Genomic DNA, 23,794 nt, shown 5'->3' on the forward strand with positions numbered 1-23,794 from the left:
GCATGTATTTAGCATGTATGGTGTGCTTAGCATGTGCTTAGCGTGTGCAAGGCTTCCTTAGCACACACTAGCTTGCACCAGGTGTGTATTTGGCATGTAGGGGTGTGCTCAGCATGTGCTTAGCGTGCGTGAGCATGCCCAGCGTGTGCTTAGTGTGTGCCAGGCGCCGTCCCCATGTGTCCCGGTGCCACGTGTCCCAGTGCTGGGGGCTCCGGCGCTCTCCCTCCGGCGGCTTCAGCAGCGGCTGCAAAGCAAAGGGGGGGTGAGGAGGGTGGGGTGGGGGTGGGGGTCCCGCGACGGCGCCTGGGGAGAGATGGGACTGACCCCCCCCACGGGGATGGACCCCCCCAGGGGGTGACACAGGGGATGGAGCCCCCAAATGGGCCCCCTAAGTGGGGGGAGGGAGGGAGAGAGCCCCATGGGGGGCCCTGGGGGTCACAGCCCCCCCAAACCAAGGGGACACAGGGGCCAAAGCCCAAGTCAGGGGGACACGGCAGGGGGATCTCCACCAATAGGGGGACATGGAGGTCAGGCCCCAATTTTGGGGGACACACACAGGGTTTGAGGGCCCCAAAGAGGGGGGGCACTGAGGGCCAGACCCCCCCAGATGGGGGGAGGGAGGCTGCACCCCCAAATCTAGGGTGGGGGGGAGACTTGGCAGCCCCCACATACAGGTGGGGCCACAGGATTCCCTGGCAGTGCTCCCCCCACCTCTACCTGGGGGCTCCCACAATGCCCTGCGGCACAGCTGGGGCCGGAGGGGGGGGGGTCATGGCCATCCCCCCACCTCTAAAAGGCCCATGGGCCTGGGGGGACAACGACAGGACTTTCTATTTCGCTCTGTCTGGTGGGGGGGGGCATGCCCCTCCCAAGTTCCATTTCCCTCCCCAGGCTGGGACACAACCCTCCCCCCCCAGGTGAGGACCCAGGGTTGGGGGGGCTATGGCAGGGGCGGGGGGCACAAAGGAGGTGGCCCTGGGGCGGGGGGACGACTGGGGGGCACAGTGGGGCTGGGGGTGCCGTGGGTGCTATGGGGCTGGATGATGTGAGCGATGCGAGTGCTGTGGGCGCTGGAGGTGCTATGGGGTGCTGTGGGGCAGGACTCCCTGTAGGGCACACAAGGCCCACTGCACCTCCAGGAACTTGGGGGTGCCGGGATGGGGGTCTTGTGGGTGCTGTGGGCCTGGGGACACCGTGGGGCTGGGAGGGGACGCTGTGGGGCTGGGCGGACTCGCTGTGGGGTGTACAGGCCCACTGCACCTCCAGGTACTTGGGGGTGCCAGGACTGGGACGCTGTGGGGTGGGGACACTGTGGGGTGGGGCAGGGGGACGCCGAGGGGCAGGACTCACTGTAGGGCACGCAGTCGTACTGCACCTCCAGGTACTTGTACGTCCCCGGGCAGGGGTCGGGGAAGGCGTCGGAGCCGGCCACCACCACGCACTGCGTCCGGTTGTTGCACCTGTGCGGGGACAGGAGATGTGCGACACGGCGCTGGGGACACGGGGGACACGGCACAGCACAGAGGTGGGGACTTGGGCCCAGAGGACGTCTCACGTGGCCAGGGGATGTGGGGACATGGCAGATGTCCCTGGGGGGGACCAGCCTGTGCCGTGGGGACATGATGTCCCTTCGCCATCTCCATTGCGTCCCCGTGTCCCCACGCCAGCCCGTGTCATTGTGTCATCCTCACGCTGTCCCCATGTCCCTGTACCACCCTGCATCAGCCTGTGTCCCTGTCGCTGCACTGTCCTATGTCCCTGTGCCACCCCCAAGTCCCCATGATGTCCCCAAGTCATCCCCATGTCCCCAGTCCCCACGCTGCCCCAAGGCCCTGTGTCACCCTGCACCTACCTGTGTCCCCACGGCCCCATGCCTCCCCCATGTCCCCTTATCACAGTGCTGTCCCGTGTCCCCATCCTCCTACACGTCCCCATGAGTCCACCATGTCCCCACACCTCCTACTTGTCCCTGTATCTCCTACATGTCACCACGTTGCCAGGTCCCCAAGCCTCACCCGTATCCTCATGTCCCCACACCTCCTACGTGTCCCCATGTCTCCTACATGTCACCGTGTTGCCAGGTCCCCAACCCTCACCCATATCCTCATGTCCCCACACCTCCTACGCCTCTCCGCACCTCCTCCATGTCCCATGTCCCCATGCCTCCTACCTGTCCCCGAGTCCCCATCCTCCTCCATGTCCCCAGGTCCCCTACACGTCCCCACGTCCCCTACCTGTTCCCAAGTCCCCATCACATCCCCATGTCCCCTACCTGTCCCTATGTCCCCACACCTCCTACATGTCCCCACGTCCACAGAGCGTCCCCCCCCGCCCCACCTCTGGGCCATGATCTTGAAGGCGTCGGGCAGGTAGCACTGGACGTTCTCCATCTGGAAGGGGTCGGCGTCGCAGATCTTGTCGTCGGTGCGCCCGTAGTTGGCGTTTTCCACCATCACCACGTCGCTGCCCGGGCACCGCAGCTCGATGGGGTACCCCTCGCACGCCAGCTCCCGCCGCACCAGCCCGAAGGGCAGCCCGGCCCGGCTCAGCCCTGCGGGGGGCACGCCTGGGTCCCTGCACGCCCCACGGCCGCGCCAACGGCCCCTCACCCCCGCCACCGCTGTGCCCCAGGCACCTGGATCCCCCCTAGCTCAGACGCCTGGGGACCTGCACACCCCATGGTTGCGCCAATGGCCCCCCAGGTCCCCCCTAGCTCACGTGTCTGGGGCCCTGCACACCCCACGCCCCCCCGCTGCACCAACGGCTAGCCCCCCGGGGCTCAGGGCGCCTGGGACCCCCCTAACTTGCACGTCTGGGTCCTCTGCGCGTCTGGGTCCCTCCTGCCCCGAATGCCTGGGTCCCCCAAGCGCCTGGGTCCTCCCTGGCCTGGACACCTGAGTGCCCCAAGCTCCTGGGTCTCCCAAGCTTCAGGCTCCCCCCTGGCCTGGACAACTGGGTCCCCTTGTGCCCTGGGTCCCCCCAGTGCTGGACACCTGGGTCCCCCATTCTCCAGGACACCTGAGTTCCCCCTGGTCTGGACATTTGTGTCCCCTTGTGCCCCGGATCCCCCCAGTCCTGGACATCTGGGTCCCCCGTTCTCTAGGACACCTGGGTCCCCTTATGCCCTGGGTCCCCCCCAGTCCTGGACACCTGGGTACCCCATTCTCCAGGACACCTGGGTCCCCTTGTGCCACGGGTCCCCCCCATCCCGGACACCTGGGTCCCCCCTGTTTCAGGGTTCCTCCCGCCTCAGACACCAAGGTCCCCCACTCTCCAGGATGCCTACCCCCACCCCCCAACCCTAGGAGAATATCTCCATGCACACATTTGTGCAAGGCTTCTTCAGCTCACTGTGCACATGGGAGAGGGGGCAGGTGCGCTGTGCACGCACATGTGCAGTGCCGCAGGGAGAAGATAGCGGCTCTGGCCCTCGCACGAGCATTGTACGAGCATCGCACACCCCTTGTAGACCCTGGCACGGGCTTTGCATGCCCCTCGCACGAGCCTGCGCACCTCTTGCATAAGCCTTGCGTGCTGCTTGCTCAAGCCTCATACAAGTTTTGCACGAGTGTTGCAGGCCGCTTGCACAAGTCTTTGTGCCCCTTGCATGGGCCATGCACAAGCATTGCACAGGCCTCCCAGACCCCTCACACGGGCATCGCACGCTCCTTGCACAAGCCTGTGCACCTCTCACATGGGCATTAAGTCACCCTCGTGCGGGCCTCACACTGGCTTTGCACGCTGCTTGCACGGGCCTTACGCAGGCCTTGCACAGATGCGTGCCCCTCACACAAGACTTGCACAAGCCCATCCACCTCTTGTATGTTCTATAGGCCTTGCACAAGCTTTGTACACCTCTTGCACAAGCCTTACACAAGTCTGTGTACTCCCTCAGGTATTATATAGGCCTTGCACACCCTTTGCACACCCCTTGCACAAGCCGGCTGGAATGGGCCTTGTATGAGTCTGTGCACCTCTTGCACGAGCCTTGCACAAGTCTGTGTGCCTCTTAGCCAGGTGTTATATAAGCCTTGCACGCCCCTTGCACAAGCCAGCTAGAATGAGTCTTGGACAAGTTTTTTCACCTCTTGCACACCCCTTGCACACCCAGGGGACCGAGGCATTCGGGCACCTCCCAGGCCCCCCCCCTGAGAGACCCAGGAGTCCGGACGCCCCCTCCCCCCAGCAGACCCCAGCATCTAGGTGCCCTCCACTCCCACCCAAGAGGACCCAGGCATTTAGGTGCCCCCCCCATGGGTGCCTACCTTGGGTGGCGGAGGTGACGAGGACAGCGGTGACGAGGAGGCTGCGCAGGGCGGGGGCGGGGCGGGCCATGGCGGGGGAGGGGCGCTGCCAGCCCCCCAAGGCCTCACCGGGCACCGACCTGCAAGAGAAAAGGAGGGAGGGGGTTGTCAAGGGGGGAGGACCCAGACATCCGGGGCTGCCCAGCCCCTCCCCACACCCCAACCGCGGGGGAACGCCAGCTTCCGGGGGCTGCAGGGTGGGGGGGATCAGGACGCCATTGGGGGGGTCCCAGTGATTAACGGAGGCATTAAACAACTCCGCCAGATGCAGGGGCGGGGGGGAAGGACCCAGGCATCCGGGCCAACCCCCCCCCCCCCTCCCCATCCAGACGGTACCCAGGCGTCTGAGCCCCCCCCCTTAATCCGCGGCTCAGCAGCCCCTGGGGGGGGGGGGGGGTTAAAGCCGATTACGGCCCAGAGCACCCCCCCCAGCTAGAGGAAGGACCCAGGCCTCCAGGAACCCCCCCGACCCCCCCGCAGGGAACCCAGACGTCCTGGTGTCGTGTCCCGTGTCCCCCCCCCCGCCCCACCGCGCTCACCCCGTGCGGGGGATGGGGCCGCGGTGCATTGTGGGAAGCTCAGCCCCGGCCGGGCAGCTCCCATCCGGCGCGTTGCCAGGGAGACGGCGGCGCGGTGCATTGTGGGAAACTCACCAGCACCCCCCCCCTCACTCCCCCCCCCCACCCGCGGGTGATTGGGGGAGGCCGCGGGGCATTGTGGGAAGCAACCGGGGGTGGGGGGGGGGGGGGTCCGCACCACCTTCCCAGCATGCCTTGCACGCCGCCATCGCCCCCCCCGGGGGGACCCAGGCATCCGGGGGGGGGGGGGGACCCAGGAGTCCAGGGACCCCCCCCCCCATCACCCCCCCCATGGGACCCGCCCCAGCTCATGGGGAAACTGAGGCACAAGGTGCCATGGGGGGGGGGGGGGGGGCTGCCCCCCCCCTCCCCCCGGCCGCCTGGGTCCTTGGCAGGGGCCTCAGCGCGGGGTGGGGGGGGCACCCCCTACCCCGTGCCTCAGTTTCCCGGGGGGGGGGGACACAACCAGACACCCCCCCCCCCCCGAGTAATAAGGGGGGGCTGCACCCCCCCACCAACCCAGATGCCTGGGTCCCCAGTGAAGGGGGGGGGAGGAGCAATTTGGGGTTGGGGGGGGCGATGCTCCCCAACAACGGGGGGTTGGGGGGGCAATCAGAGAACGGTGGCGACAGTCCCCCCCCCCACTGCACGGCCCCCCCCCATTTTCATGCTCCCTCCCAGTTTGCACGGGCCCCCGCCCTATTCCACAGCCCCTCATTATTGCTTAGGGCCCCCCCCAATTACACGATGCCCCCCCACTTACTGCACAGACCCCCCCCCCTTATTGCAGACCCCTCCCGTTATTGCACAGACCCCCCCCAATTGCACGGGGCTCCCCGGTTTTCACAGCCCCCCCGCCCTGTTGCACAACCCCCCCCCCGTTTGCACGCCGCCCCCCGCATTGCCCGAGCCCCCCCCCCCCCCGTTTTGCACAAGGCCGCCCCCCCCCCAATTGCACAGACCCCCCCCCCCCCGTCAGCATTGCACGCCCCCCCCCCCCCCCAGGTTTGCACGGACCCCCGCCGCCATTGCACGGCCCTCCCCGCTTAGCACAGCCCCCCCCCGGTTTCCAGACACCCCCCCCCCCCCCATTTTGCACAGGGTCCCTCTCACTTCACGCCCCCCCTCCCGTATTGCACGGTGCCCCCCCAGTTTGCAGACACCCCCCCCCTAGTTTGCACAGCACTCCTCCCCCCCAAATTGCACGGCGCTCCCCCCCCCCATTGCACGCCCCCCCCCCCCAATTTTGCACAGACCCCCCCCCCATTTCTCCCCGTACCTGCGGGGGCGCGCGGGCCCGGGGGGGCAGCTCCATGCGGCGCGCGGCGCGGGCGGTGCGGGCGGCGCGAGCCCCCCCCCCCCTCCCCTCCCCTCCGCCCCCCGCCGGCAGCGCCCCCCCGCGGCGCGCGCCCGCCCCGCCCCGCCCGGCCCCGCCCCTCTCTCCCCCCCCCTAACTCCCCCCCCCCCCCCCGCCCCTCGCGCCTGTCAGTCACCGCGGGGGCGGTGGGGAAAAACGGAAAAAAAAAAAAAAAAAAAAAGAAAAAAAAGAAAAAAAAAAGGGGAGGCGGGGGGGGTTGAGCGTGAGGAGACGTTAATGGGGGCGGGGGGGGGGCGTGTGAGGGACTGAGAAAGAGCGGGAACGGTCTGAGGTACCGGTAATGAGAGAGTTTTGTGTGAGGGGCTAAAAAAGGGCGGGAACCGTGTGAGGAACCGGTAACCGGGGGTGGGGGGTAACGGACACCGTGTGAGGGACTGAAAAAAGGGCGGGAAAGGTCTGAGGAGTCGGTAACGGGAGAATCTCGTCTGAAGGCTTGGTAATGAGGGGGAAGGGGACCGGTAATGAGTTTTGTGTGAGGGATCGAAAAAAGGGCGGGAAGAGTGTGAGGAGCCGTTAACCGGAGGGGGGCGCAACAGACACCGTGTGAGGGACCGGAAAAAAGGGCGGGAAGAGTGTGAGGAGCCAGTAAGGGGGGGGGGTCGTCTGAGGGACCGGTAATGTGGCGGGAAGTGAGTTGAAGGGCCGGTAACGGGGGGGGGGGGAACGACACACTGTGTGAAGGACCGAAAAAGGGCGGAAATCCTGTGAGGGGCCGGTAATGGGGGGGGAGCGGATTGTGTGAGGGGGCGATGGCAGCGGGGGAATCAGTACCTGGTGGCGGTGGGTCGGGGTCCCGGTGACAGTGAAGGGCCGGGGGTGGCTGCCCCCTCCTCCCCACCCCGAGGGTGCCCGGAGGGAACGGGGGGCACCGGGGGGGGGGAGGGGGCAGAGCGGTCGCCCCCCACCCCTACGGGGGTAAAACCCGGACTGGATCAATCCCGTGCACGGACCGGGGGTAAAACCCGGCCTGGGGGGGGTAAAACCCGGCCTGGGGGGGGGGGTAAAATCCGGCCTGGATCCACCCTGGGAACATACTGAGGGTAAAACCCGGCCTGGGTCATTCCTGGGAATGGACTGGGGGGTAAAACCCGGCCTGGATCCCAAAGGGCGGGGGAGCCCGAGGCTCATTAGGCCAATTAACCGGGGGGGCGGGGGGCATTCCCTGCTAATGAGTAATTAAAGGCAGCCAGTGCAGCAGGAGCCCTGTTAATAACTGTAATTAGCACTAGTGCTACTTAGCATATGTTAATGAGCTGGGGTAATTAAGCAGCAGGCTGATGATGAGCTCATTAATTGAAGAGGGGGTAGAATTAATTACAGGGCTCGTTAAGGCACAGGGGACAGAGCCCTGCTGATGAGCTTGGCTTAATTAAGGGAGGGGCAGGTTAATTAACGGGGCTTGGGGTGTGTCTCGGGCGGGGGAGGTGGCGGCCCTAGTGCAAGGGCAGAGCACGAGGCTGCGTGTGCAAGGCCCGCCCCCCCCACCACCGTGCAAGGGCCCCCCGCGCATGCGCAGGACGCCGCCTGCGCACGAGGCGGCGCGTGCCCAGAGCCCGTCGCGAGGCCGCGGCGCTCCCGCAGGGCGCATGCGCACTGGGACTCAGGCGCAGGTGGGTGGGAACGCTCTTTTCGTCCCGCCCCCTCGCCTTTCCCATTGGCGGGGGTTAAAGGAGGTGTGAGGCGGGGCTTGGACCCTGAGGGCCGGAACCGGGGCTGGGGAGCCCCGCCCACTTCCGGGGCCTGTTTCCGGATGGGGAGGTGCGGCCGTGCGGTGAGGTCCGGGCCCGCCCCCCGGGGCTACCGGAAACCCTCCGGAAGTGATAGACAACCCCCCCCCCCAGGCTACCGAGACCCCCAGTGGGGCTTCCGATCTCCCTCTCCCCGGGGCTACCAAGGCCCTCTCCCGGGTGGCAGCCCCTTCACCGGGGCTACCGGGACCCCCTCCCGGGGACTACGGTCCCTGTCTCGCCTGGTCCCGCCCCCCTGCCAATCTCTCCCCAAGCTCCTCCTACCGCGTGTCAATCTTCTGCCCCCGCCCACCTCGCCGTTTGACCACGCCCCATTCTCCTGGCCTCGCCTACAGCCCCGCTTGTTCCCGCCCCTCCCGGCCGAGGCCCCGCCCCCTCCGCAGCCCCCGGGTTCTATTTTTATCCCGGTACAGCCAATGGGCGGTGGGCGGGGGCGGGCCGAGCGCCGGAGGGACGGCTTCCCCGACCAATGGAGGGGCGGTGCCGCAGCGGCGGCCGGGCCCAATGGCGGTGTCGGGGGCGGGCGGCAGGACCGTGACGTCCAATGGGACGGCGCCGACTGAAAGGCGAGACCAATGGGTGACGAGGGGCGGGGCGGGGCGGGCCGCCGGGAGCGGGCGGCCGGGCCGGGCCGGGCCGAGAGCGGAGCCGACGGGGCCCGACATGGGCAACGCCGCCGCCGCCAAGAAGGGCGGGGAGCTGGAGAGCGGTGAGCGACCGGGACGGGGACCGGGTCTGGCCGGGGGGGAGCCGGGTCCAGGCCCAGCCTGGGCGAGCGGAACCGGGTGGGGGAGCCGGGCCCGGGCCCGGCTGAGGCTGGAACCGGGCTGGGGGACCGGGCCGGGACTGGGGAGCGGGGAACAGGCTTCGGGGGAGGGGGGGGGGAAGCTGGGCTAACGGAGGAGGGGGCACCGGATCAGCTGGGGGGGGGGCTGTATGGGGGCACCGGGGCTGTTTGCCTCGGGTGGGGGGCAGAGGGGTCTCCGGGGGGTGGGGGGAACGGGGCGGCCTGTCCCGTGTCCCCGTCGTCGTCGTCGTCGTCCCCCCAACCGCGGAATGGGGTGGAGGATCCCGGGGGTGTCTCCCCCCTCCCCAGAGCGGGGAGCGTGGGGGGGAGCGCGGGGGTGGGGCTTGAAGGAAGGGGCGGGGCCTGCGCGGTTGCCGTGGGAACAGGGGCAGGCCCTTGGGACAGGGGCAGGGCACGTGGGGTTGCCATTGGGGCAGGGGCGGGGCCTGAAGGAAGGGGCGGGGCCTGCGCAAGGTTGCCGTGGGGACAGGGCAGGGCCAAGGGGGGAAAGGGGCGGGGCGCTGGGGTTGCCATGGGGACAGGAGGGCGTGTCTGGGAAATGGAGGCGTGGTTTAGGGGAAGGGTGGGACCAATTGGGCGTTACCGTGGGGATTGGGGCGGGGTCTGCGGGGAAGGGGCGGGGCTGTGGCAGGTGCGGAACTGGAGGGTCCCCTGGGTCCTGGGGGGGGGGGTGTCCCCCGGGGGGGGGGGGGGAGGGCAGATGGGGTGTGGCTGGTGCAGGCCCGATCCCCCCATTTCCCCAGGGGCTCCATGAACAATAGCTGCGGGGATGCAGGCGGTACCGGGGACGTGGCGGGGAGGGGGACAGGGGACCCGGGGGGGGGGGGTTTAGGGGACCTGGGAGGGACTGAGAGGGTATTGGGGGGGGGGGTATCGGAGACTATGTCCCAGCGCAGGGTCTATTTGGGGACTCGGGGGACACTTTGGGGAGGCTGGAGAGGGCTGAGGAGTGATTGAGGGGGCACCAGGGTAGTACCGGAGGGCTGAGGGGTCACCAGGGGGGTTATTAGGGGACCAGGGGGGTACTGGTGGCTATTGGGGGGCCTGGGACCATCAGGGGGACCTCGGGGGGGGGGGGGACACACCTTGGGACCCCAGCCTGGCTCAGGGGGGTTTTGGGGCCCTGAGAGGCCACTGAGGGGGGTGATGGCCCCTGAGGGGATGGAGTGGGGCTGGGACCCCCCCTTCCAGCTGTGGGTGCAGGTGCTGCTGTGGGGGCTGCTGCTGGGGCGGCTCCTTTGCTATAGGGGGGCTGGGGGGGGCCGTGAGAAAGGAGACCTCCCCCAAGGAATAGCTCAGGTTAGGGGGACCCCCAAAGGGGGGGGGGGGGGCGTGAGGGTCAACCCTAATTGAGGGGGGGCAAAGGGACTCCTACACACACTCTCAAGGGTCCCCCCACCAGGCCTGAGGGTTTTTGGGGGGCTGGGCAGGGGGCTCACCTGGTTTGGGGGGGGGGGTTGCTCCCAGATGCCTGGGTCTGCCGTCCATTCGGCTCCTCCCTGCCTCAGTTTCCCCTGTTCAAAGGAAGGGGCTTATTTTCTCCCCGCCTCCCCCACCTGGGTACTGGCACATTCAGGCCTTACTGGGCCATACTGGGAGGGGCGGGGGGGGGGAGCTGACCTCAGTGTGGGCCACGTGTGCCCCTGGGGACAAAGTCTGTCGTCCCCCCCTGGGGTCATCGCCTGGTGGCAGCTCTTGGACACCTGGGTCCACAGCATGGAGGACGGTGAGGGGGGGGACAACAACATGGTGCCCGGACACCTGCGTCCTTGGCCGGGGGGGGGGGGCGGGTAGGGGCTGGTGGAGGATTTTTGGGGGTCTTTAGGGGGGTGCTGGTGCTGATACCCCACCCTGTGTGTGTGTCCTCCACCCAGTGAAGGAGTTTTTGGCCCGGGCGAAGGAGGATTTTCTCAAAAAATGGGAGAACCCAGCCCAGGTATGTGTGTCCCCTTCTGGGGGTCCCCCGTTCCCCCCGCCCCCAGCAAAGGACCAAGGGGGTCCCATGTCCCCTCCTGGGTGGCTGGGGGGGTCTCTTGTACCCTCAGGGGGGAGCCATATCCCCTCCCGGGGGACTGAGCAGGGACACTTGTCACCTTAGGGGGGCTCCTAGTCCCCTCCCATCACTAAGGGTCCCCTTGGGGGGGTCCCATGTCCCCTTTGAGGTGTTCCCAGTCCCCTCCCATCACTCAGGGTCCCTTTGAGGGGGGTCCCACGTCCCATTTGGAACAGTCCCATGTCCCTCAGGTGGGTCCACGAGCCCTCAGTGCCGCTCTGGAGCCTCAGGGGGGGACGTTGCTACCCTGGGGGTCGGGGGGGGGGTGACACTGCCTTGTCCCTGTCCCCAGAACACAGCCAGCCTGGAGCAGTTCGAGCGCATCCGCACGCTGGGGACGGGCTCCTTCGGGCGCGTCATGCTGGTGCGGCACAGGGACACGGGCCACCACTACGCCATGAAGATCCTCGATAAGCAGAAGGTGATGGGGACGTTCTGGGGGGACTGCGGTGGCACCACGCTGGCATTGAGGGGGACCGGCGGTGGCAGCTGTGGGGGGATATTGGCATCCCCAGGGTGGGGGGGACTTTGGTGTCATCGGGTTTGAGGGGACTTTGGTGTCCCCAGGGTGGGGGGGACGCTGGTGTCATCGGGTCTGGGGGGACTTCGGTCCCAGGATGGGGACACACATGTTGATGTCACTGGTCTTGAGGGGACCTTGGCGTCACCAATACGGGGCGGGGGGGGGCATTGGTGTCCCCAGCATGGGGTAGGACACTGATGGCATTGGGTCTGGGGGCACCTCAGTGTCCCTAGTGTCCCCAGAGGGGGGGGGACCCTGGTATTCTCAGTCACAGGGGGTGATCATGGTGTCCCCAACGTGGTGGGGGGTGTACCTGATGTCCCCAACATGGTGGGACCTTAATGTCCTTGGTCCTAGGAGAACCCAGTGTCCCCAGCATCAGTGGCGGGGGGACATGCTGGTGTCCTTGCTGTTCCCAGCCTGGTGGGAGAGGCTGTCCTCAGGGGTGTCCCGGCTCTCCCTGGGGGGTGTGTGTGTGTGTGACATGGAGTGTCCCCAGGGGTGACAGGGTGTCCCCGCAGGTAGTGAAGCTGAAGCAGATCGAGCACACACTGAATGAGAAGCGGATCCTGCAGGCTGTCACCTTCCCCTTCCTCGTCCGCCTCGAATACTCCTTCAAGGTGGGGACCGAAGTCACCGTTACCCTCCCAAGGTGGTCCCCATGGCCCCAGGGTGTCCCCAGGGCCCCAGGATCGTCCCCAGGGTGGTCTCCATCACTCTCATGATGGTTCCCATCACCTCTAGGATGTCCCCATGGCCTCAGCATGGCCCCCATCACTCCCAGTTTGCCCCTGCTACGGTGTCCCCATCTCCCTAAGATTGTCCCATCGCTCCCAGCGTGTCCCCTGTCCTGCCAGGGTGCCTCCCAAGTCCCCTGAATGTCTCTCCATCATCCCTGGGATGTCCCCACCTTTGTGGAAGGTTCTCCAATATCCCATGGTGTCCCATTGGGATGTCCCCGGGGTGTCCCTTGTGCCCCTTGGATGGTCCCCACGGTGGCCCCCATTCCCCTTGGGTGCCCCCCATCACTCTCAGGCTGTCCCCTCGGATATCACCTGTCCCCCTGGGGTATCCCCCATTCCCCTCAGGTGGTCCCAGGGGTATCCCCCATCCCCCTCGGGTGGTCCCCAGTGTGTCCCCCATCCCCTTTGGACGTCCCCCGTCCCCCCCGGGCTGTTCCCAAGGTATCCCCTGTCCCCCGTGGACGTCCCCCGTCCCCCTCCGGCAGGACAACTCCAACCTGTACATGGTGATGGAGTACATCCCGGGGGGGGAGATGTTCTCCCACCTCCGCCGCATCGGCCGCTTCAGGTGAGCAGAAGGCTGGGGGGTCCTGAGGGGGTCCCAGGGGAGGGTCAGAGGGGTCCCACAGGGTCTCTGGGTCGTCCTTGGGGACTTCTGGAGGGTTCTGTGGAGGGTTTGGGGATGGTGGGAGTCCCAGGAAGGGTCTTAGGGGCTTTGAGGGGTCCCAAAAATGGTGTTGGGGAGCTCTGAGGGGTCCTTGGGGGAGTCTCAGTGGGGATTGGAGAGGTCTCATGGGGTCTCTGGGTGGTCCTTGGGAATTTCTGGGGGTTCTCAGGGGGGTTCTGGGGATTGTGGGGGTCCCAGGAAGGGTCTTGGGAGGTTTGAGGGGTCCCAGGAAGGGTGTTGGGGGGGTCTGGTGAGGGGTCTGAGGGGTGTCCTTGGGGACTTCTGGGGATATTTAGGGTCTCTGGGGGGGTCTCAGAGGGGTGTCTCTGAGGGTTGTGGGGGTCCCAAAGGGGGTCTCAGGGAAGGGTTTTAGAGGGTCTGGGGCAGGGGGTCCTCAGGAAGGATCTTGGTTGGTTCTGAGGGGTCCCTGGAGGGTCTTGGGGGTTTCTGGGGGGGGAAGTCTCTGGTAATTGTGGGGGTGACAGGGGATGCAAGGGGGTCTTAGAAAGGGTCTTCAGGGGGGAGCTGGTGGGTCTCTAGGGCCTCCCAGGACATCCTTGGGGACTTCTGGGGATGTCTGGAGGGTATGGGGGGGGGTCTCAGCCCCCTCCCTTCCCCCCCAGTGAGCCCCACGCCCGATTCTACGCGGCCCAAATCGTGCTGACCTTTGAGTACCTGCACGCGCTCGACCTCATCTACCGCGACCTGAAACCTGAGAACCTGCTCATCGACCAGCAGGGCTACATCGAGGTACCCCAAAATAGCCCCCTGGACCCCCCAAATCCCCCCACACCCCTCCCGATACCCCCCACTGCCCCAAACCTCCCCCAAAGCAGCTCACGACCGGCAGGGATGCGTCAAGGTACCTGAAACAGCCCGAATACACTCAAAAACCTCTCCTGACACTGCCTTTAATCCATTCAAGTACCTCCTAGGCACCCCAAAATACTCTAGGCGTATCCTGGAGTAACACACAGCCCCCCCCAAGGTACCAAAACCACCCCAGATACATCCCAAAAGCCCATTGACACCCCCCCGGTACCCCTGAATCCCCCTAAATACCCACCCTACACCCCCCAGGGCACCCAAAGCACACCCCCCCCCCCAAATTACCCAAAGCCCCCCAAATACACCCCAAAACCCCCTTGTCCCCCCTCCAGTAGCCCTTAAAGCCCCCAGATAACCCCCAGGGCACCCCAAAACCACCCCAAGTTACCCCTAAGCCCCCTTGCCTCCCCCCCAGATACCCCTTAATCCTCTCCAAATCCCTCCCTCAACCACCCAAATCCCCCCCCAGTGCACCCCACAGCCCCCAAAACACCTCATCGCCTCCCACCCACCCTAACCTGATCCCCCTGCCCCCCCCACCCCCCCCCCCACCCGGGGGGGGTCCCTGTCCTCCCCAACCCCCACCAGGTGACAGATTTCGGCTTCGCCAAGCGGGTGAAGGGCCGGACCTGGACGCTGTGCGGCACCCCCGAGTACCTAGCACCCGAAATCATCCTCAGCAAGGTGAGGGCAGGGGGTGTTAAACCCCCTTGGGGACCCCTCCCAAGTTTTGGGGGACTCCCCCCGTCATCCCATGTCTGCGTGTGTTTCCCCCACCAGGGGTACAACAAGGCTGTGGACTGGTGGGCCCTGGGGGTCCTTATCTACGAGATGGCGGCCGGGTATCCCCCCTTCTTCGCCGACCAGCCCATCCAGATCTACGAGAAGATCGTCTCGGGGAAGGTGAGGGGGGTCCTGCCTTGGGGGGGGGATGTCCCCGGGGGGCTGTGGGGCGTCCTTAGTGGGGGGCTGGCTCCCCTGGGGGCTGCTGGGGGGGTTATGGGGGTGATGGCAGTGGTTTGGGAGCTGTGGGGTTGGGGGGGGCTTGGGGTGATAGGGAACTGGGAGAGGGACTGGGGGAACTGGGAGAGGGACTGGGGGGATTGGGAGGGGGACTGGAAGAGGGACTGGAAGTGCTGAGGGGACTGGGAGAGGTCCTGGGAGGATGGGAGGGATTGGGGGGAACTGGGAGTGGGACTAGGGGGACTGGGAGAGGGACTGGGAGTAACAGGTGGGGACTGGGGAGCTGGAGAGAGGGTCTGAGAGGAGTGGAAGGACTGGGAACACTGGGAGAGGGACTGGGATTAATGGGTGGGCACTGGGAGAGGGATTTGGGGGGATTGGGGAAACTGGGAGAGGGACTGGGGAGCTGGGAAGAGGATCTGAGAGGAGTGAAGGGACTGGGAGCACTGCGAGAGAGACTGGGAGTAATAGGTGGGGACTGGGAGAGGGAATGGGAGGACTGGGAGCACTAGGAAAGGGATTGGGAGGTCTGGAAGTACTTGAGAGTACTGGGGGGACTAGGAGAGGGTCTGGGAGCCCTTGGAGAGGGACTGGGAGAGCTACTGGGAGAGGCACGAGGGGGACTGGGAGCAGTTGGGGGGAACTGGGAAAGAGCCTGGGGGCACTGGCAGGGACTGGGAAAGGGAGCAGGGATATTGGGACGGAGACTGGGAGCACTGGTGCCACTGGGAGAGAGCCTGACAGTCACTGGGGCCTTGCTGGGCACTTCCACACCCCCCCCCCCCCCCCAAAGGGATCCCAGGCATCCAGCCCCTGAGCATCCCCAGGTGTCCAAGCCCCCCCAGGACACCCCCCACCCCCTCTAATGGGGACCCAGGCATCCGAGTCCCCCCAGGACAACCCCCCCACCCTCTCCAGTGGGGACCCAGCTATCCGACCCCCCCACGTAGAGCAACCCCAGGTATCCGCACGCCCTCCCAGAGCATCTCCAGGCATCTAAGCCCACCCTGGGACATCTCCCCATTCCCTCTAACGGGGTCCCAAGCATCCAGTTCCACCCCCCCCCCAGCCCCACAACAGGGACCCAAATGTCCGGGGGGGGGCCCCACCCCACCCCGCGGCGTTGGGGACCCAGGCGTCCGGCTGACCCCGCGCCCGCAGGTCCGGTTCCCCTCGCACTTCAGCTCGGACCTGAAGGACCTCCTGCGCAACCTGCTCCAGGTCGACCTGACCAAGCGCTTCGGGAACCTCCGTAACGGCGTCGCCGACATTAAAGGCCACAAATGGTTCTCCACCACCGACTGGATCGCCATCTACCAACGCAAGGTGGGCTGGGGGGGGGGCGAGGGGGGTGGTCCTCGGGGGGAGGGGGGGCTGGGGGTCCTGACTTGGGGGAACTGGGATAGGTTTAGGGGGTCCTAGGAAGGGATATGGGGGACCTAAGGTAGGCTTAGGGGATCCCGGGAGGGGTCTACAGGGTCCTAGGAGGGGACGTTGGGGATCTAAGATGGGCTTAGGGGGGGACAGGGGGTCCTGTGGGGGTCTGTGGGGCCCTAGGAGGGGACATGGGGGATCTAAGATGGGCTTGGGGGGTCCTAGGAGGGGACATGGTGCATCTAAGATGGGTTTAGGGGGTCCTAGGAAGGGACAGGGGGTCCTGGGGGGTGTCTATGGGGTCCTAGGAGGGGACATGGGGGATCTCAGATGAGCTTAGGGGGTCCTAGGAAGGGACATGGGCGTCCTAGGAGAGGACATGGGGGATCTAGGATGGGCTTAGGGGGTCCTGGGGGGGGTCTATGGGGTCCTAGGAGGGGACATGGGGGATCTCAGATGGGCTTAGGGGGTTCTAGGAAGGGACGTGGGGGGCCTATGGGGTCCGGTGTTTTCCTAGGAGGAGATATGTTCCTGGAGGAGCCTGAGGGGACATGGGGGTCCTGGGGGGGTGGGGGGTCTGTGGGGTCCCGGGAGGGGACGTGGGGGCCCTACAGGGTGCTGGAGGGAGCCATGGAGCTGCTAGGAGCATCTCAGGGCGGGGGGCGGGGGGGAACACGGGGGTCCTGGGGGTGGCAAAGCCTCCTCTCTGGGGACCACCATGAATTTGGGGGGGCTCTGGGGAGTGGAAAGGGGGGGAGTCCCATGGAGGGGACCCAGGTATTTGTGCCCCCCCCAGGTGGAAGCCCCCTTCGTGCCCAAGTGCAAAGGCCCCGGGGACACCAGTAACTTCGACGAGTACGAGGAGGAAGAGATCCGCGTCTCCCTCACCGACCGCTGCGCCAAGGAATTCGCCGACTTCTAGCCGGGGGGGGGGGGTGGCCCCCCCCAAACCCCCCCCCCCCACCGTGGGGGGCTCTACAACACCCCCTGGGGGGGGTAAAACACCTTCCCCCCCCCCCCCCCCGGAGTGGGGGAGCAACAACCTCGCACTGGTGAGCAGTGGGGCTGTCAACCCCTGCCTGGCAGCACTGTGCCCCCAAGGGGGTGGGGGGTGGGGGGGGCGATGATTTGGGGGTGCCCCCCCCTCAATGGGGTAATTTGGGGGGTTACCCCACCCTGGAGTACTCAAGGGGCTGCATTTGGGCCCTCCCGGGGTAATTCAGGGGTTGTATTTGCCCCCCCCCCCGGGATAATATTGGGGGGCACTTGCTCCCCCATGGTAAATATAGGGGGAGGATTTGCCCCCCCCCCCTCCCCGGGGGGTAAGTGGGGTGTTTTACTACCCCTGGGGTAATATATAGGTTGTATTTACCCCTTGGGGGGCAATTTGGAGCCCCCCCAGGTTTTTTGAGGGGAGGATTTGCTCCCCCTGGGGTATTCAGGGGGGGATTTTCCCCCCCCCAAAGGGTAACTAAAGGGGGATTTGCCCCCCCACAGGGGTAATTCAGGGGTAAATTTGCCCCTCTGGGAGGTTATTTGCCCCCAGGGGGTGCTGGGGGGGCAGCCCTCCACTTTTACCCATCGGGGGGGCTCCGGTCCCCTTTTTTTAATGGGGGGGGGGGGCAGGGTTCGACACCGCCCCCCCCCCCCCCCCCTCAATTTTAAAGGATCGTTGCAGTTTTAGCCCCAAAATGTGAGGGGGTGGTGGGGAGGGGCTGGGGGGGGCGGCAGGATTGGGGCCTCCCTGCAGGGGGGCATGATGTGGGGGGGGTCCCTAAAAGGCCGGGAGGGTCCGCAACCCTCCCTGCCCTCCCCCCCCCCCCCCAGGGCTCCGTTGTAAACATATTTGAGACAAATCCAATAAAGTTTTGTTTAAAAAATCCTGCTTTAAAAATTTGGGGGGGGGGGAGGAGGAGGTGAAGTGTGGGGGGGGACCCCATAAATGTAAAGGGGGAGGACATTGATGGGGCAGGGGTAGAGGGAAATGGGGGGGTTCATGGAAAGGGGGGGGGCCTGTGAGTTTTGGGGGACACCCCATGGGTTAGGGGAAATTGATATTGAGGTGGGGGCCTTATAATTTTGGGGGTGCTCCAAGGAAATAGTGGGAACCCCATGGGGGGTTGGGGGGGGCCCTGTAGGTTTGGGGACCCCCATGGTGGTGAGGGGTACCCCGTGCGTTTTTGGGTGGCCCTGTGCGTTTGGGGGGACTTGGACTTGGGGGGGGGGGGCCTTTAGGTTTGGGGGGGCCCCACGGAAATTGGGGGGACCCCACGGGGGCTTTAGGGGGGGTCTTGGAATTGGGGGCGGGGACGCCGGGGGGGTGGAGCCTCATGGAACTGAGGGAACCCAAGGGGTGCCGGGGGCGTGGCCCCGGGGGTGGGCGTGGCTTTGCGGGCCACCGGGCGTGGTGGGTTGTTGGTTTTTTTTTTTGTTTTTTTTTTCCCTGGCTGGGCGTGGCTTGTTTTCTCTCTCTGGGCGTGGCTTGGGAGGGCAGGAGTGGGCGGGTCGTCCGGTGCCGCGCGCGGCGGGGCGGGGCGGGGCGGGCGGCTCCACCTTAAGGCGCGCGCGGGGCGCGGGGTGCGCGGCGGCGGCGGCGGCGGCTCCTCCTTAAGGCGCGCGCGGGCGGGCGGGCGGGCGGGCGGCGGCGGCGGCCGGTGCGGGGCTGCGGCGGGGCGGGAGGGGGGTGGGGGGCGGAGGGAGGAGGAGGAGGAGGAGGAGGAGGGAGGCAGGAGGCGGAGGGAGGCGGAGGAGGAGGAGGGCGGGGGCCATGGCGGGGCCGCCGCCGCCGCCGCCGGGCCCGGAGGCACCGCGGTACCAGGAGTGGATTTTAGATACGATCGATTCGTTACGATCGCGAAAAGCTCGACCCGACCTCGAACGGATTTGCCGTATGGTTCGAAGGCGGCACGGACCCGAGCCCGAACGGACACGGGCCGAACTGGAGAAGCTCATCCAGCAACGGGCCGTGCTCCGCGTCAGCTACAAGGGCAGCATCTCCTACCGCAACGCCGCCCGCGTCCAGCCGCCCCGCCGACCCCCCCCGCCGCCGCCGCCGCCGCCGCCGCCGCCCCCCCCCTTCCTCCTCCTCCTCCTCCTCCTCCTCTTCCTCCTCCTCCTCCTCCTCCTCCCGCCGCGCCGAACCCCCCGTCAGCCTCCGCGACGCCGCCCGTTACCTCGGCGGCGACGGGCGATTAACCCGCGGGCGCCTTCAAGGATCGGCTTTACCGACCGACGGGGGATTGGGAACGACCGGAGGAGGACCCGGGACCGGCGGAGGTGGTGGTGGTGGTGGCGGTTCGGGAACCGGCTCGGCGGCGGGAGCCGGCGGGAGCGGCGGGGGGCGGTTGGAACGAACCCGCCTCGCCACCATCGCCATGGCCCGCGCCGAGCGCGGACGTGGGGCCGCCGGCAGGGCCCGAAAGGTGAGGGAACGGGGCGGGGGGGCGGGGAACGGACACAACCGGGGCTTGAGGGGACCGGGGGTGGGGGGGGGTGGAGGGCACCGGGAGACCGGGGAGGGGGAGCTGAGGGGAAGGGGAACGGTGGGGGGGGGGGGGGGGGATCGCTGAGGGGACTGTGAGGGAATGGCGGGAACCGGGAGGGGGTGTGAGGGGATCGGGGGGGTGTGAGGGGATGGGGGGGGCTGAGGGGGTCGGGAAGGGGCTGAGGGGATCGGGGGGGGGGCTGAGAGGATCGGGAAGGGGGCGAGGGGATCGGGAAGGGGGTGAGGGGATCGGGGGGGGGCTGAGGGGATCGGGAAGGGACTGAGGGGATCGGGGGGGCTGAGAGGATCGGGAAGGGGACGAGGGGATCGGGAAGGGGGTGAGGGGATCGGGGGGGGGACGACGACGGCTTGAGAGACTGTGGGGGGGGCGTGAGGGGACGAGGCGTGAGGGGACGATGAGGGGCCTGAGGGGACAGGGGGGGCGTGAGGGGCCGGGGGGGCTGGGGATGTCCCCTGAGGGGATTGGGGTGGGGGGGGTTGTCGCTGAGACCCGGCTGAGAGGTTGGGGGGGGGGGGGGGGCTGAGGGGCCTTGGTTTTGGGTGGGGGGAATCTGGGGGGTTGTTTTGGGGGGACGGGGACGACTGGGGGCTAGGATTCCTGTTGGTCTTTTGGGGGGGGGGTACTGCAAAATTGGGGGGGGTCCTGGGTTTAGGGGGGGGCCTTGCAGGACTGGGGTGGGGGGGGTGTTTTGGGGGGGGGTCCTGGGTTTTGGGGGGGGGGGTCATGCAGCATTGGGGATGAGGTGTGGCTTTGGAGTCCCTGGTCTTTTTTTTGGGGGGGCTGTGGGTTTTTAGGGGGGCTGCAGTTTTTTGGGGGGGCAGATTTAGGGGGGCCCTATGGGATTAGGGTAGGGGTGCAGTTTTTGGATGGGGGGGTGTCTCAGATTTAGGGGGACCCTGTGAGTTCATGGTAGGGCTGCATTTTTGGGGGACACCCCCCTCTTATTCCCATGCCCCCCCCAGCCCCCCTGCAGCAGCACCGAGGCATCAGCAAGAGAGGAAGAGGAGGAAGAGGAGGATGAGGAGGAAGACGGGACAGGCTCGGAGGCCTCGGAGGACGGGGGGGGGCCCCCGGCAGCTGAATGGTGATGGTCGGGGGGGCCCTCTGCTTCGCCCCCCTGGGCAGCCCCCCCCTGAGCGGCCCCCCCAGCCCAAGGCCTGCTCGCCGGGGGAGAGCGCCTGCCACCATCTGGCCCCCCTCAAAAAAGAGGGGGCCTTCGGGCAGCCTGACAGAGCAGGTAACCCCCCCGGGGCGGGTATTTTGGGGGGCTGTTTGGGGGGAGAAGGTCCTGAGGAATTTGGGGGGAATAGGGGCTGATGGGGAGGGCGGTTTGGGGGGGTTAAGGGCGTTGGGGGGGGCGGTTTGGGGCACTTAGGGAGCAGGGTGGGGGGGGGATCAGAGCACGGGGGGAAAGTTTGGGGGCTGAGGCGGTTGTGGGGATCACAGTTCTATGGGGTTAGTTTGGGGGAGCTGGGGGCAGTTTTGGGGGGGTTGGGGCAGTGGGGGGGCAATTATGGGGCACTGAGGGGGCAGTTATGGGGCACTGGGGGACAGCTTGGGAGGGGTCAGGGCTTGGGGGGCAGTTTGGGGGTGCTGGGGGGTCAGGGCGTGGGGAGGCAATTTGGGGGCACAGGGCATGGGGAGGCAGTTAGGTGGCACTGGGGGACAGCTGAGGGGGGTCGTGGGGGTGGTTTGGGGACAGAATGGGTCGGTTTGGGGGGTTCAGGGTGCTGTGGGGGCAGTTTTGGGGGGTGCAGGGATTTGGGGACAGTTTGGGGGGGGGGCGGGGGGGGACCAGTTAGGGGGCAGCTGCGGGGTGAGGGCCCGACCCCGCTGTGTCCCCACAGTGTCCCCAGCCCTGGCGGGTGCAGAGCCCTCGGTGCCCCTGTCCCCAGGCCGGCCGGGACCCCAGGCCGCTGACGGGGCCCCCTTCAGCTGCATGTGAGTCTGGGGGGGCCCCGTGTCCCCCCCTCTATATGTCACCCCCCTTCGGGGTGACGCTGTGTCATCCTCCTCGCCCCCACCCCGGTGACACTGTCCCTTCTGTCCCCAGGGCCGGGAAGAAGGAGAAGGCATCCGACCCGGTGGAGTGGTCCGTGCGGGACGTGGTGGATTACTTCACGGAGGCTGGCTTCCCCGAGCAGGCCACCGCCTTCCAGGAGCAGGTGGGTCCCTGTGTCACCCCCCCACACACCCGTGTCACCCCCCCCCAGTGTCCCCTCTGTCCCCCGCGGGTGTCCCCAGGGGTGTCCCTGCTTGTTCCATCGCTGTCCCCAGCTGATGCTGTCCTCAGCTGATGCCCCCCATCTCTGGTTGTCCCACTTGCCCCTGTCCACTTGGGGAGGGGGCGTCGCTGGGGGGGGGGGGGGGTGTCTCCCTGCCCCCACAAGTGTCCCCTTGTCCCCAGGGGTGTCCCCAAGAGTCCCCCCCCCGTGTCTGCAGGGACATCTCCACAGGTGTCCCCACTGATGCCATCCCCGGGCTGGTGTCGTGCGTGTGTGTCCCCATCTCTGGGTGTTCCTTGTATCCCCTTAAGGGATACCCCCCCACACCCCAATTTCATGGGTCCCCCCCACCCCAGGGGTGCCTCCCAGGTGTCCCCCCCCAGGTGTCCTCATGTCCCTTTGTCCCTGAGGGTGTCCCCAAGAGCCCCCCCTCCCCATCCACACCTACTCTTTCCCATCCCACTCACCACCTTCCCTTGGTCCATCCTGGGTTAGACACACCCCCCCCCCCCCCCCCCCAACCCCAACTCCATGGGTTCCCCCCCACCCCATGGGTGTGCCCCCTAATCCATGGGTGTCCTGCTGTCCCCATGAGTGTCCTCACGTCCCTTTGTCCCTGGGGATGTCCCCAAGAGCCCCCCCCATCCCCCCCCACTCCTCCCCATCCCACTCACCACCATCCCTTGGGCCACCCTGGCTTAGACATCCCCCCCTCCCAACCCCCCACCCCCTCAAACTCCATGGGTGCCCCCCACCCTACAGCAGGGGGGGTTCCCCACTCCCCCCCGCCAACATGTCCCTGTGTGTGTGTGTGTGTGTGTCCCCCCCGCCTTCCTCCCCCAGGAGATCGACGGGAAGTCGCTGCTGCTGATGCAGCGAGCGGACGTGCTGACGGGGCTCTCCATCCGCCTCGGCCCCGCGCTCAAGATCTACGAGTACCACGTCAAACTGCTGCAGCGCAGCCACTTCCAGGAGGAGGAACCCCCCCCGGAACCCTTCCCCGCCTAGATGGACCCCCCCCCCCCCCCCAAATTGGGGAAGGGGTGGGGGAAGAGGTACCACCCCCCACCCAAAAAAAAAAAAACCAACAAAAAAACAAAAAAAAAATTGGGGTGGGGTGAGCACCCCGGTATCCGGGTGGGTTCCACCTTACCCCAAGGTTGGGGTATTGTCGCAACCCCCCCGGCCGCTGCGCACAGAGACTTTGGGGGGGGGGGGTTGGGGGTGAGGGGGGGCACCCCTCTTTTGGCAGGGGGGGCTGCCCCCTCTTTTGGGGGATCACCTCTTTTTTTTTGGGGGGGGGGTTTACTCTATTTGAGGGGTCTACCCCCTCTCTTTTTGGGGGGGTACCCCTCTCTTTTGGGGGTGTACTCTCTTTGGGGGGGGGTCACCCCTCTCTTTTGGGGGTGTACTCTCTTTGGGGGGCTCACCCCATTCTTTTGGAGGGTTCTCTCTTGGAGGGGGGCTCACCCCACTCTTGGGGGGGGCTCACCCCACTCTTTTGGGTGGGCAGTCTCTCTTTTGGGGGACCACCTCTCTTTTGGGAGGGGACCCCTCTCTTTGGGGGTCCACCCCCTTTTTTGGGGGGGACCTCTCTTCGGGGGGGGTCACCCCCTCTTTTGGAGGGGGGTTACTCTCTTGGGGGGGGGGGGCACCTCTCTTTAGAGGGTACTCTAGGGGAGTCACCCGTCTCCTGGGGTGGGTACTCACTTTTGGGGGGGCCACCCTCTTGGGGGGGCCACCCTTTTTAAGGGGGGCCCCCCCGTTTCTTTCGGGGGGGGGGGGGATTTTTATCGCGAGGGGGTGGGTCGGGTTGGGGGGCGCTGCCCGGAGATGTTTTAACCTGCCCCAGCCTGTGCCCCCCCCTTCCCCCCCCTTAACCCAAATTGGGGTGCAGCCCCCCCCTCCTTTGCCACGAGGGGGGGGTCTGCGCTCCCCCCACCCCCCCAATCGTGGTCTGTGCCCCTCCCCCCTTCCCCGGGCCTGGCTTGTTTTGGGGTTTTTTAAATAAAAATGGAAAAAAGCAGAGAAAAAAAAACCAACAAGAAAGGTTATGGGGGGGTTAAAAAAGGGTTGGGGGGGTCTGGGGGCCCTTT

At 66.6% G+C, this 23,794-nt stretch overlaps 3 protein-coding genes across 5 annotated transcripts; 2 read left to right on the plus strand and 1 right to left on the minus strand.

Annotated features, from left to right (window-relative positions):
* Nucleotides 1-47: 47 nt before the first annotated feature.
* LOC126043173 (adhesion G protein-coupled receptor L1-like) lies at nucleotides 48-6,260 on the minus strand. Its single transcript, XM_049811187.1, has 5 exons — nucleotides 6,162-6,260; nucleotides 4,266-4,384; nucleotides 2,338-2,551; nucleotides 1,351-1,460; nucleotides 48-244 (listed from the first exon to the last, which is right to left on the minus strand). The coding sequence occupies exons 2-5, from the start codon at nucleotides 4,333-4,335 to the stop codon at nucleotides 150-152; spliced, it is 489 nt and encodes a 162-aa protein (XP_049667144.1). The 5' UTR covers nucleotides 4,336-4,384; nucleotides 6,162-6,260; the 3' UTR covers nucleotides 48-149.
* A 2,344-nt stretch (nucleotides 6,261-8,604) lies between these two features.
* Nucleotides 8,605-17,568, plus strand: LOC126043167 (cAMP-dependent protein kinase catalytic subunit alpha). 3 transcript variants are annotated; one of them, XM_049811180.1, is made up of 10 exons: nucleotides 8,605-8,717; nucleotides 10,691-10,752; nucleotides 11,162-11,290; nucleotides 11,914-12,012; nucleotides 12,621-12,703; nucleotides 13,426-13,552; nucleotides 14,219-14,314; nucleotides 14,411-14,533; nucleotides 15,755-15,919; nucleotides 16,764-17,568. In XM_049811180.1, the coding sequence occupies exons 1-10, from the start codon at nucleotides 8,672-8,674 to the stop codon at nucleotides 16,887-16,889; spliced, it is 1,056 nt and encodes a 351-aa protein (XP_049667137.1). In that variant the 5' UTR covers nucleotides 8,605-8,671; the 3' UTR covers nucleotides 16,890-17,568. The 3 variants fall into 3 exon arrangements, with proteins under 3 accessions (XP_049667137.1, XP_049667136.1, XP_049667135.1); XM_049811179.1 differs by lacking the exon at nucleotides 8,605-8,717 and adding an exon at nucleotides 10,266-10,542 and having other exon boundaries at nucleotides 15,815-15,919; XM_049811178.1 differs by lacking the exon at nucleotides 8,605-8,717 and adding an exon at nucleotides 10,270-10,542.
* Nucleotides 17,569-18,658: 1,090 nt separating this feature from the next.
* Nucleotides 18,659-23,712, plus strand: SAMD1 (sterile alpha motif domain containing 1). Its single transcript, XM_049810585.1, has 5 exons — nucleotides 18,659-19,389; nucleotides 20,447-20,710; nucleotides 21,321-21,414; nucleotides 21,527-21,638; nucleotides 22,542-23,712. The coding sequence occupies exons 1-5, from the start codon at nucleotides 18,735-18,737 to the stop codon at nucleotides 22,704-22,706; spliced, it is 1,290 nt and encodes a 429-aa protein (XP_049666542.1). The 5' UTR covers nucleotides 18,659-18,734; the 3' UTR covers nucleotides 22,707-23,712.
* The last annotated feature ends 82 nt before the right edge of the window (nucleotides 23,713-23,794 follow it).

The sequence above is a fragment of the Accipiter gentilis genome, chromosome 9 (genome assembly GCF_929443795.1).
Source record: "Accipiter gentilis chromosome 9, bAccGen1.1, whole genome shotgun sequence".
Lineage (NCBI taxonomy): Eukaryota > Metazoa > Chordata > Aves > Accipitriformes > Accipitridae > Astur > Astur gentilis.

Bases quoted from the DNA above. Each gene is read 5' to 3' on its own strand.
- LOC126043173 (XM_049811187.1), bottom strand. From the start codon at position 4,335: ATGGCCCGCCCCGCCCCCGCCCTGCGCAGCCTCCTCGTCACCGCTGTC. The intron at 2,552-4,265 runs GTAGGCACCCAT...TGCCCCCCGCAG, and splicing joins CGTCACCTCCGCCACCCAAG to GGCTGAGCCGGGCCGGGCTG. The intron at 245-1,350 runs GTGAGTCCTGCC...TTTGCTTTGCAG, and splicing joins GTACGACTGCGTGCCCTACA to CCGCTGCTGAAGCCGCCGGA.
- LOC126043167 (XM_049811178.1), top strand. From the start codon at position 10,284: ATGCCTGGGTCTGCCGTCCATTCGGCTCCTCCCTGCCTCAGTTTCCCC. The intron at 10,753-11,161 runs GTATGTGTGTCC...CCCTGTCCCCAG, and splicing joins AATGGGAGAACCCAGCCCAG to AACACAGCCAGCCTGGAGCA. The intron at 14,315-14,410 runs GTGAGGGCAGGG...TTCCCCCACCAG, and splicing joins CCGAAATCATCCTCAGCAAG to GGGTACAACAAGGCTGTGGA.
- SAMD1 (XM_049810585.1), top strand. From the start codon at position 18,735: ATGGCGGGGCCGCCGCCGCCGCCGCCGGGCCCGGAGGCACCGCGGTAC. The intron at 19,390-20,446 runs GTGAGGGAACGG...GCCCCCCTGCAG, and splicing joins CCGCCGGCAGGGCCCGAAAG to CAGCACCGAGGCATCAGCAA. The intron at 21,639-22,541 runs GTGGGTCCCTGT...TTCCTCCCCCAG, and splicing joins CCACCGCCTTCCAGGAGCAG to GAGATCGACGGGAAGTCGCT.